The 12,214-nt window shown below is 37.0% G+C and overlaps 1 protein-coding gene across 1 annotated transcript in view; it reads right to left on the minus strand.

Moving 5' to 3' along the window:
• Smp_089400 (hypothetical protein) overlaps positions 1 to 12,010 on the minus strand; it is a gene marked incomplete at its 3' end in the record, with an annotated part of 16,060 nt that extends 4,050 nt beyond the window's left edge. Inside the window, exons 1-7 of the mRNA XM_018797913.1 lie at positions 11,946 to 12,010; positions 11,766 to 11,910; positions 10,749 to 10,975; positions 9,034 to 9,322; positions 5,092 to 5,464; positions 3,899 to 4,213; positions 1,811 to 1,979 (exon numbers count right to left, since the gene is read on the minus strand). Of these exons, the coding sequence (XP_018652908.1) occupies positions 1,811 to 1,979; positions 3,899 to 4,213; positions 5,092 to 5,464; positions 9,034 to 9,322; positions 10,749 to 10,975; positions 11,766 to 11,910; positions 11,946 to 11,975 (1,548 nt within the window). The 5' untranslated portion in view covers positions 11,976 to 12,010. The remainder of the gene's footprint in view (positions 1 to 1,810; positions 1,980 to 3,898; positions 4,214 to 5,091; positions 5,465 to 9,033; positions 9,323 to 10,748; positions 10,976 to 11,765; positions 11,911 to 11,945) is intronic.
• Positions 12,011 to 12,214: the final 204 nt, after the last annotated feature.

A 12,214-nucleotide genomic window follows, 5' to 3' on the forward strand; every position in this document is an offset into this window, starting at 1 on the left:
AATAAATAAATAAATATTTATTTATTTATTTAAACACATAAATATTGGTACAAGGAAGCACCAGATACATATGCGCCATACAAATCTCATTTGATTTGTGTGAGAGATGTGATACTGCTCAGGTGCCCGAACTGAAGCAGGTGGTTTTCTTAGGGGGCCACACCCCGAGCCTTTGAACGAAAAGTCTGATCCACAAGGCAGTGGAGCATCGTGAGGAGATGCAGTCCCATGGTAGCCGTTGACCAGCAGCAGGTTCATTCGCCATTTGTTCCATCAGGATACTGGAGCCCATGTGCACCATTGGTTTGGAATCAGGGTTTTCCAACTCCCCTAGGTGGATCCTCCACATCCACCAACCCGGTTAAAGCGCCGGACATTCGCTTTTCGTCCTCTCACTTTCGTAAACAACACCCCCGCCACGAGAAGGCAGTGAGTAGGACTTCCCTGGCAGAGGCTATATATTCGCTGGCCATGTGAGAGCATTTCGAGAGGGAGAGTGGGCTCTCCCCACTCTCGGCCATACCAGGGCATTTGGGGGCAAAAAAAATAAACAAATAAGTTAAACAATAACTGAAAATCGAGAATTACCGGACGTTTGTTTCTTTTTAGTATGTTTTTTTTCAAAATTAAATCATCAAAAACCTAGTGAGGTGAAATACAAGATCTCGTCGCGGCAACTAACTACGTACGTGATCTTCAGATCATTGAGTGAAGTAAGTCAAACTAGTTAATATCTGGTTCTTATTATTAAGATGAAGGGAATAATCATAGAAACTATTTAATTCAAAGATAATTCACATTGTGGATTGATCAATCAACTAAAAACAACTACTGAAAATAAGAAATCACATGGAAAAACTTGTAATGGCAATAGTCCACCTTCTAAACGTTTGAGCATTAATTCTGTTTCCACTTCTCCCCGAGTATAACCGATCCACTTTTTCTCGTTCTAGGAGTTTTTTGGGGGGAGGGAAGATTACAAACATGTTTCAAACTTTAACAATGGTAATTGAAGGTCATAGTTTTAGTGGACAAATAGTAATTTAAGATTAAACATTTTTAAAAGGGACAGTTAGTTAGTGGTGGAGGCATTGATTTTTCAACCAAAATGTTGTTGATTGGAGACCCATTTCCTTACATACTTTGACTCGAACAAATAAGTCACAAAACATCTCCCCATTAGTAACCCATAACCAAAGTTCCTTTCTTGCAGATACGATAAAAGAAACTCTCAGAGTCCCAGTAAAAAGTCGTGCGAAATCCTGAAACGACTTAAGTTAAAAATGTGGTCTATCGGATTCTAAATCAGTGGACTAAAGGTAACACCCTTGCTTGATAGCTTCAAGTTCAACGTGATCGGGACTGTGCACTTGATATCCAAGACACTCCCAAACAGGTCACTAGTTGTTCCGATGTTAAACAGGTCACATGTTGTCCTAAGACCAAGTGATAAGTAGGAAACGCAAACGTGAGTAACCTAATGTGAATTGATTACTCATCTATCCTAGATCATCATTCACATATATCTGTCTAGATATCAGTTGAACATGGCATATATCTACGCATGGACTAATATGCACGTTCGACCTTCTTACTCCGTATACTTAACACGGCAAGCATTAGTATGCGTGTATTATGACTGAAACAGACTTCAGAGCATAACAGAACATTGATGAGGAACCCCATTCCGGGACGAAATACTTGTTCCATATCCCATGATTATTAATGGTTGTTTAGCTAAAGTCAATCAATGATATCAACTATAAATACGAAATGCACTAAGTTGAAAAAAAAACAAAGATATTATTACCCTTCGCATTATTTCGACTTTACTATCCGTTGCTTTAACAATATCTAAGTATTTCAAATGTAATTCAATTAGTCGATCCACTTTTTCATGATCATTCTCAACAAATTTAGCCAAAACGCGAGGTTTAAAAGTTTCCGGAGGTGAATGACGAAGCAAAGCGGAAATAATACTGTATAAACAAAGAAAAGAAACAAAGGGATGAGTAGAATGATTAGGCGAAATGTTCATATTTGTAAAGAGTAGTGGTAAAACTCGAAATTCATAAGAAATGATTATTTAAAAAGTTTAAGACATTATTCATTCACATATTTCGGTTAAGATAATCGTTTTCTCGGAAGACTATACTCAGAAACTTTGACTTAAACGTTCAATTCACAAAGTAGTGTGGATGAAGCCGAGAAACACAGTTGCTTGGTAGCCAGTAACCAAAACAGATTCGTAGCCACATTTTTCCCTCGAGATGCTGGAACTTAGTTTTCATCCTAGTTGACACTTGATAGTAAGGTGTAATTTTAACCTTGAGAGAACTAATCTCACCACCCAACCACATCACACTCAAATACTCCTTAGTCAACGTTACAGCCTGAAACATTACCACCGAGAAATTCTGGTCCCAACTAACATTGAAAATTCGTCAACAGATTTCGATCAGTATTAAGTGAAAGATAAACAAGACATTGGTTTTTACGCAGTAATCAACCGATGTAATCCATTATCATATCAAGTTTCAAAAATTCCATTAAGTAATAACAGTAATGTCATCTGTAATCAATAGTTACAGCTAACCAACCAGTTATATGGAACGTAAAACCTAACACATACGTGCATCGGCCTCAGTGACCACACCACATTAGTACAGTGACATAAAAATTACTTCGAGACAAATCCCGGAGTAGTAGAGGTGAAAAAACAGCCACAGTGGTAGTAGAAAGGATTAGGTATAGAAAAGGAAGACATGGTATAAGAAAATTTCGGGACTAAAGTTCTAAGGGGAAACGAGTGAATGCATCTGCTCCATTGTAGACAACTCTAACGCATATCACCCAAAGTTTCTAACTAATTGTTATGATTATCACATGGACTCCAACCAGGTAGTTTGCACCTACCTAAATGACTCAGTTCAATGATCAGTGTCTTCATATCTTGATATGATCATTTCTAGCTTTCTTCCAACCTACTCGTACACCACGCAACATAGCCCATCGAGGTAGGCGGCAGTTAAGGATAAATAACACATGTTCCACCCACCTCAGTCGATCACGATTCACTACCTGATCAATCGATTTGTCACCCTCACCTACTAATCTGGGTCTGACCTCGGCATTGCTTATTTGGTGGTCCCAAAATACACGGCTGATCCCCCGAAGATACCTATGGTCGAATACTAGTAGCCCTGGTAAGGTTGAGGGTGAGGAGAGTTTTCTCTCCCTCTCGAAATGTTTTTGCATGGCCACGCGTATACAGTCACAGACAGGGAAGTCCTACTCAGTGCATTCTCATGGCGGGGGTGTTGTCTACGAAATTAAGGGGACAAAAAGCGAATGCCCAACGCTTTAACCAGGTTAGTCGATATGGAGGATCTACTTAGGGTAGTTGGAAAACCATAATCCCAAACCAATGATGCACATGAGATCCAGGATTCTCAGGCAACAAATAGTATATCAACTTACTGTTGGTTACCGGTTACCATGGAACTGCATCTCTTAATGTTACTCCACTGCGTTGTGGATTAGACCTCTAGGTAAAAGGTTTGGGAAGTGACCCACTAAGAAAACCATCTGCTTAGGTTTGTGCACCCGGGTAGTATTACAGTCCACACATAAATCAAGTGAAATGACAATGAATATTGGAAATACTACTCTTGCTTCAATTAAAATTCAGACAATTCACATTCATTTTTGTTTTTTTTTATTATATACTATGTCATTTATCTACTCTCTTCTATTCTCAGTGTGGCGCATATGTATTTGATGCCTCTTTATACCAATGTGTTCAAATAAATAAATAAATTATTAATGACCTTGGTTCATAACCATTAAGTAGGAAGGAGCGAACTGAGGTACAGCAAACTGAATAGTTTACACTTACTTAATCACATGTTCTTCCATTTCAGCTGCAGTTGGACCACTGATAACTTTCACCTTGGTTTTTGAACCAGATGAAGTTGATCGAAGCGCATGTTCACGTGGACAATGCATAAATAATGGGAAAATAGTTCGTAAACCTAAGATTTCAATGAACTTCGAACAATTAGCTATAACTACAGATTCAGGATCCACTGTATTGATAGTTGACTTTTGATGTGATTGCAATTCATTGGTATTTTGATCCATTAATTGCGAAACAGGACATAAAGTATAATCAAGAACACGAAGAGCACTGTCACGAGACATATGTTTTTCACTAGAATATACACAATCAATAATGATAATTTTACGACGAGAAAAAATTAAGAACAGATTTATGGGTTTTATTTGTCATATATTAATTTCAGTCGGGTTACCATTAGAAATCAAAGAGTATCGCACAGTTGCTTCATCCTAGTATGAGACTCCTCACAAGCCCCTATCCACAACCCCACTACGGATAGAGCAAAGGATATTTGGATCACGTAGCTATTTCTTAGAGCCACTAAGTCGACATCCCATGGTACAACCTCAACTTTAATCAAGTCGCGATGTAACTCAGCGATCATCCAACGACATTGGTGACAACCGTCCTATTTCCGACATGTCTGTACTCCACCAGACTCGAAGGAACCTTAATTCGATCAGTGTTGGTGGATGTACACTAGGTTTGATCAAGATTAATGTGTTAGAGTTTTTAGGTAATGTGATTAAAACTTGATGACCATAGTACAGATGGACACAAATTCTGGCATGACAACATAGAACCAAAAGAAAGTACGCAGAATACAAATGAAGTGAGACCGATTCTGACACTGTATATCACCAATCCTTTGAAGATAACGATAACAGAATACCGAACGTCACCGAACGCCCGAAGCTAAGAGTGGGTAGATTTCACAAACATAAACCAGAACCTTTCTGACAGACCTATTGTAAACCCGACTGTTTTTATAACAAGAACTGAAGCGCCAATTTCTGACTGGTACATTGTACCAAGAAATACATCATTGATGAAGAGCTTAGGATATAACATCTATCCAACGCAACCTAGTTTTCAATTGTTGACTAATTGAGGCATAAAATATAGTGAAAGTATTAACTGAATAAAAAATAACCACCACAACTACAACTGTTACTAACTATCTAACTTACCGAAGCATTAAATTCATTAGTTGTATACCTTCACCTTTTAAAAATCTATCTTTATTCTCAGGTAACATAAGTGAACTACAAAGACAATCGAATAAATTAAGCATTAATTCAATTTCTTCTTGACTTCCAGGATCATGTCGTTTATAAACAGATAATTGTTGCAATAAGATATCAATACCATCAACTTCACCTAATTGACGACGATTAGCTTCATCCATTTGTAATAAAATTGATAATAATTCACTAACATATAATTTATTCTTGTCAAATATTGGACGTTTTTGTAAACGTCTTAAAAGCCATGCAAATAAACCTTGATTTGCCATTGTTACATTCATATCTGAACGAATTTCTAATAAACTTTCAATAATTCCTATTAATGAATTTAGAAAATAAAATAAAATGAGAGAAACATTTACACTGGATTAGAAAGAAAAAACAAAGGTGATGATGGCAAACAAAACAATCGTCAAAATTGGAAAGTTGTATAGATTGGGTAATTTGAAAAAAAGCCCCCGAATGCCCTGGTACGGCCGAGAGTCCGCTCTCCCTCTCGAAATACTCTCACATGACCACGTGAATATAAAGCCTCTGTCAGGGAAGTCCTACTCACTGCCTTCTCGCACCACGGGTGTTGTTTACAAAATTGAGAGGACGAAAAGCGAATGTCCGGTGCTTTAACCGGGTTCGTGGACACTGTGAGTTCACCTAGAGGAGTTGAGAAACTACAATCCCAAGTCAGTGGTACACATGGGCTCCAGTATCCTGAAGGAACAAATGGCGCACGAATCAATCGTTGGTCACCGGCTAACATGGGACTGCATCTCCTCACGATGTTCCACTGTCTTGTGGATCAGACCTTTAGGTCAAAGGATCCGGGTGTGAACCCCTAAGAAAACCACCTGCTTTAGTTTGGGCACATGGGCAGTACTACATCCCTCACACAAATCAAATGAGATTTGTGCGGCGCATATGTATCTGGTGCTTCCTTGTGCCAATATTTATGTTTAAATAAATAAATAATTTGAAAAAAACAGTTTACACCGTGAGTTAACTTTACTTTTAACCAATCAGTCATTATCAGTATGAGAACCCATCATATATGATATCGACTCAAGCTACCATACCATATCTGTATAATGAGACCAAATTATCAAGATGAATAACAATGAAGTGATTGTAGTAATATCAATGACAGTAGGGAAAATAAGAAATAGAGAATAAGATTGGAGAGAAAAAAAAGAATTTGCGGAATAAACAGTGTAAAATAAATTTGGAACTCATGATCTAGGAGTATGAAAAGATTGAATGCATCTACGATATAGCGATTTTGAACCATATCACTCAACATTTCCAACCACTGATCAAAGTTACCAAGTGGATCCTAGACAAGTAGGCTGTGCCTACTAACGTGATTCAGACTAACAATTAATGACGCTATGTACTGATCTGGCCGCCCCCAACTTTCAACTTACTCCTAAACACCATCAAATACCGTGTGCATCCAGGTAGGCAGTGACTGGTGCGCACGTTCTATATGTTTCAACTAACTTAATTAGTGAAGACTTACTACGTCATCAACCGACTTGTCATCCTTACTCAGTAAAAAGTTGTTTTGATGCATGTTAGGTGTTGAAATAACAATTTGTCGATCCAGGCTTCGGCGATAATAAGCTAGTTGCTAACCATTACTTCTGGGTGAAGAAACGCTTATTATTATATCTTAAATCATTTATGATTAATATAAATCTCTCTACAATGACTCTACTCTGCATAAGAATTCACTTGCATGTCACTTTCCTGTATTTATTTCAGGGAGAGTCAGTTTATATATTTCCATGCATATTTTTATATTGTCCAAAGTTTTTATTAGGCTCATTAACTGCTGCGACATATTTCCCCATTCATAAATTACAGTTAATTAACTATGAACCTGTTACTCAGCTTTGTACCACACATTTTCCAAGTATTTATTGAGACTTAGTATTTATGGTGTGCTGTGATTTCACATCATATGTGCTTAAACATGTGAGTTTCTGGGTTTGAACGACCTATAATATTATTAACCACTATTACTATTATTATTATCGTCATTACTATACAGAGAATACGAAATGTTTGACTGGCTTCTTTAATGTTTTGTTTAATGGTAAATTTGCATGTAGGATCGGTGGTTCAACGTATATAGTATCTGTGTATGCAGAATTATTGTTGTTTATGTAGGTGGGAAACACAAATGCATGGACTTGAACATTTAAACTATTGGATCTAAATGTAACGTGGTGGTTGCGAGGCCAGAAGGTCATGGACTCGTTTCCTGACGAGGTCATAGGTGATCACTTATAAAGGAGAGTTTCACGTTAAGATGAAAGAAGTTTTCAGTGCTCCATGTTTAAGCTAACGTCAGTATACATTATGTGCACTAAAAATTATGTAATTAGAAGAATATTTAAGGGATATCCTGTCTGATACACTGGGTCAATCAAAAATCAAACAAATGGCTTTCATTTCTGAGGGATTGGTTTCCCGATGAATATATATATATATATATATATATATATATATATATATATATATATATATATATATATATATATAAATCCGTACACATACAATTGGTTCGGTTGTGTAAATAAACTTTCTCACTTTCAGTTTTTTTGCTCGAGTAGCTGGTTGGGCTCGAGTATAAGCAGACTAGGTGTCAGTATCAACTCTTGGACACACGACATCACAACATTGTTAGCTACAAATAGAATGACTGATGCCTCTGAAGCATCATTCATGTATTTTAGGACCACGGAGTAAGCAATGCCTGGGTTAAGAATAGAGTACTAGGAAAAAATGGGAAGTCGATTGATGAGGTAATAAATAATCAACCAAGGTGGTTGGAACATATGTTACGCATGCCCAACCACCGCCTACCTCGACAGGCTATGTTTAATGATGTAGGAATAGGCTGGAAGAAAGCTAGGGGCGGCTAAACCAAAACATGGCATCAGTCCATGAATTTGTAGTGCCGCGATTCATTAATCGTTTACTTCGATAACCGTTATAATTCTAATCTTAACGGTGCGTAAAATCAGAAGACAAAGGATAGCAGCAACTACAGTTTATTGTCGAATAACTCAGGTTAGAAAGCTAACAACACCTGAGCGAATATTAACGAGCGAGAGAGCGAGTGAACAGGCGAATAAGCGAAGGAAGCGAACGAGGGGCAAGCGAGCGAGTAGCAAGTAATTACATAGGTAATTTATAGTCAGATTTAATAAGGGCACAGCAAAACAAAACAAAGGCTGATAATAGTATTTGCGTGCATACATATAATGGTGAGGAGTATGAGTCATCGAATGATATTTAAGCAGTCAAGATTTCGGCTAGTGTCATGTGTTCTAGTGGTATAGCAGTGCAAAGAATATGCAAATTGTTACTATCCGAATGACAATGTCTGTTAAGTAAGTTGATAAAAAGGGCTTAACCAGAATTGACTAGAATCGAAATTGATTGTAGGATGGTTGCTATAAATTTACTGACAACCGAACCTAGCCGTGTTAATATGTGTAGACTGACTGGTCGGGGTCGGCGTGATTATCGCAACCAATGGTTACTTTTAATAACATGGCTCAAAACCATATGCAATGACACATGTACATCCGTTCTTTGTCTTCCTTCAAATTCTGAGATTCTAAATTCCTCTTTTTTGTTTTATTTCACTAATTTATATTTTCTCGGATCGTATCTTCGACGCTTTATCTTCGCCATTACCAATGATACTGTTACTACCTCTAATAATCTGAGATTCGGCCCAGTAATTTCATTTCTTTGCTAATGGGGTATGGTAACTTGAACCGATTTACATGCATACCATGTTATGCGTTGTGAATGACTGACTGAGTGATTTTAATCGAACCAATACCAATAACCAATCTAACAAGTTAAACTCACCGAGTGTTTTATGTACACCATCAGCTTCATCTTTTTTTGTCTCATCTAAACGTGAAATATTCTGTATAAGTGATTGTATCAATTGTCCAGAAAATAAAACTTCTAAAAATTGATTAACTTTGCCTAATCCGGCTTCTTGTAAACAACTAAATTCAAGTAATTCGTGCAACAGATCAATAACAGATAAACTAATATCTGTATTTTCATGAGCCAATAAACCTAACAATAGTGATATGGGACGTGTTTGTTCCGCTAAGATTGGATACAATTCTGGATTCGCTGCAAGCACCTAAAATAAACGTTAAAACGAGTCATTTTTTAAGGAGATAAAAACAACTAATGTAGGCTATTTAATTTTTCGAAAAAGAGAAGGGAATAGATGTCTGGACAAAGGTTAGTAATTTATGTGGATCCTAACTAATACACAATAACGATATATCCGTCATCCTATCTCCGAACACTATCTGGCCTGGTTGAGAAATGGACAGTCAGAGACGATCAAGTGATGTATTCCTATTCACTTTATTACCATGGAATATCAAATAAACTTGAATAAAAATTTTCAAATTATTCACCGTATTTTATATAACATACTGAGTACTTTGTGTTTTTTTTAGAATACCGCCAAAACAATTAAAATCCACGCCTATAAACTAGACCCCTGTGTCCAAAAAAAGTTGTACAATCCAACCCTTTGCTTTGGTCATTGACTTAAGCTAAAACAATGCGGACTGAAAAGGAATTTTTACTTACTTCTTCCTCGAAATTCCTTTAATTTTTGTGTTCCTATACAATTTTGATGTGTCTCTCTCTGAGTCACATTTACTGAGTCGATGTATTACCAAACTCTAAACATTCCCTGGATTTCCTAGTCCGTCTGTTTTATGATTATTATTATTATATTATAAATATCAGTGAAAATCGCTCAAAAGATTTATTTCTTTGCCCTATCAGCCTTTTTATAAAATGTATGAACGAAAACTCTAACTCGACTGATACCCCGCAGACGCCCAAACTGGAACACATGGTTTTCTCAGATGACCACTCTTCGAGCCTTTGACTCAGATATAATCCACAAGGCAATGGGGAAAGGTTAAGAGATGAGGTCCAATGGTAGCCATTTTTTTCGTCAGGATTCTGGAGCCCATGTACACTATTTGTAATCAGGGTTTTCTAACTCCCCCAGGTGGATACTTCGAAACCACCAACGAGATTTAGGCGCTGGACGTTTGATTTTTATCCCCTTGAGTTCCTAAACAACACGGTCGCCGTGAAAAGTCATGTGGAGACTGACTAGTAAACAATGGTTAAACTGTTGAGAAATCCTGGAAACTAGGGAGAATAATAATTTAACACTCAAACGATAATGTTAGTTTGAATGACTGAATGGTATTTAACAACAAAATAAGAAAGCTTACAAGTGAAACAACTGCTATATAACCCAGTCACCAAGTATATCACTGACATACTTAATATAGATATGTGCATATATATTCTAACTAATTTCGACGTTCTTGAATAAAAATGACCGAATGACAGAGAATATGGCACCTGAAAGCTGGCCATAACTAGGCTTCCTTTAGTTATGAACTGCATAACATCAATGATAGAAAAACATAGTTCTCACTTTTGAACTCATATAAAATTCCCCATAATAAAGTTAAAATCCAGGTTATTATCAATAAAACCCACCATAAACACCATAAGATACTAACCTGCATCTCCTCTAGTGTCTCTTGCAGTTCCAATTCTGACTGCATAAAACGCTTAGGTTGGTCAGGGAACTTAGTTCGAGCTTCCTGGTTGCTCAGAGCACGTTTTTCGAGAAGTACAGTAAGTCGACGGACAGTAGTCTCAGTCACTTCATTTGCTCCAACAGTAGTAGGTCCATTGCTTGTTTCTGAATCCCACGAATCCGGTGCATTGAACGGACGTGAAAAATCTGAAGTACAGAAATACAACAAGAAATACTCATAAGAAAGACACTATTTTGTAAATGAACATGGAATAGAAGTAACTCAATAGATAAGTTCATTTGACTTTACTTTGCACTCCTTACTACTGTTAAGATATCAGTAAGAATAGGAATTATTACTGGTTGTTATGGACACATCCTAAGTGGGACTAATACCAGATTAAAACCGTAGGTTAACAACCGTTCTTCTAAATCCAGTTTGTTGGATACGACCGCATTGTTTGTCCGACAAGAATACGCCAAATTTATCACCATGTTGAAATTCCTTTAATGGGATAACACATTAAGAAAATGAGAAAACGACCACTGTGATTTTCTGTCACGAGTAAAATAATTGTTACCTAAGATGTTGCTCCTCCTTAAGTTAACCATCAGTGAAGCTGAAATCACTTGAGATAAGAGTAATCGCTGAAGCTTGATTGCACAAACACCTTATTACTTTATACGTAAGGCGTCATTTTACTCTACGAAGATATGCAAGACATTTAAATCACAAGTCAGTTGACGGGTAGTATAAGTGTTTATGGCACATTTTTAGTGCTACCAAAATTTAAGGTAAGTCTGAAAGGCGAGCAGCAGCTTATGTTCGTTCTCATGCTTCATGGTGATGTGTTCAAAATGGTAAAATAGATACCATATACATATATTTATTTTTTCACTAACGGATGAAGCAGCAAAGTACTTTCTGGATTCGCCATACTTATAATAACAATAATAATTTTTTTTACTAACTTTAGGTTATGAACAAAGAAACTACCTTCGAGATCACCAACATCGGATGAAGTATCAGAAAATGCGGATATATGATCAGCGCTGACCTTGGGCCGTTTCGCATCTATTTCAAGTTGAAGAGATGGTGGGGGAGGAGGTTTTAAAGACCGCTTCAACTGAGGGCTTGGTGACTGAATAAATAGATAATGTAAGCAGTAAAGTCTACCGCAAACGACAGGACATCCCGAACATCCATCCGCTTAGGTTAAATCGCTAACCATTCCAAGGTCCAAATTCAATACTCAATTTCCCAATTTGCAAGATAGTTTAAACCAAATGACTTCCCTACATTCGCTTTTGACTACTGAGACACACTTAAAATGTAGCTATAAACTTCAAGCGTAAAAATCTTTTAAATAAAAATGTCAGACCATCTATTTTATGGGATCTAATACTGGTTTGTTAAGGAGATCATTTTTGCATAGAAAGGTATTA

This window comes from Schistosoma mansoni, chromosome 6, assembly GCF_000237925.1.
Source record: "Schistosoma mansoni strain Puerto Rico chromosome 6, complete genome".
Taxonomy (NCBI): domain Eukaryota; kingdom Metazoa; phylum Platyhelminthes; class Trematoda; order Strigeidida; family Schistosomatidae; genus Schistosoma; species Schistosoma mansoni.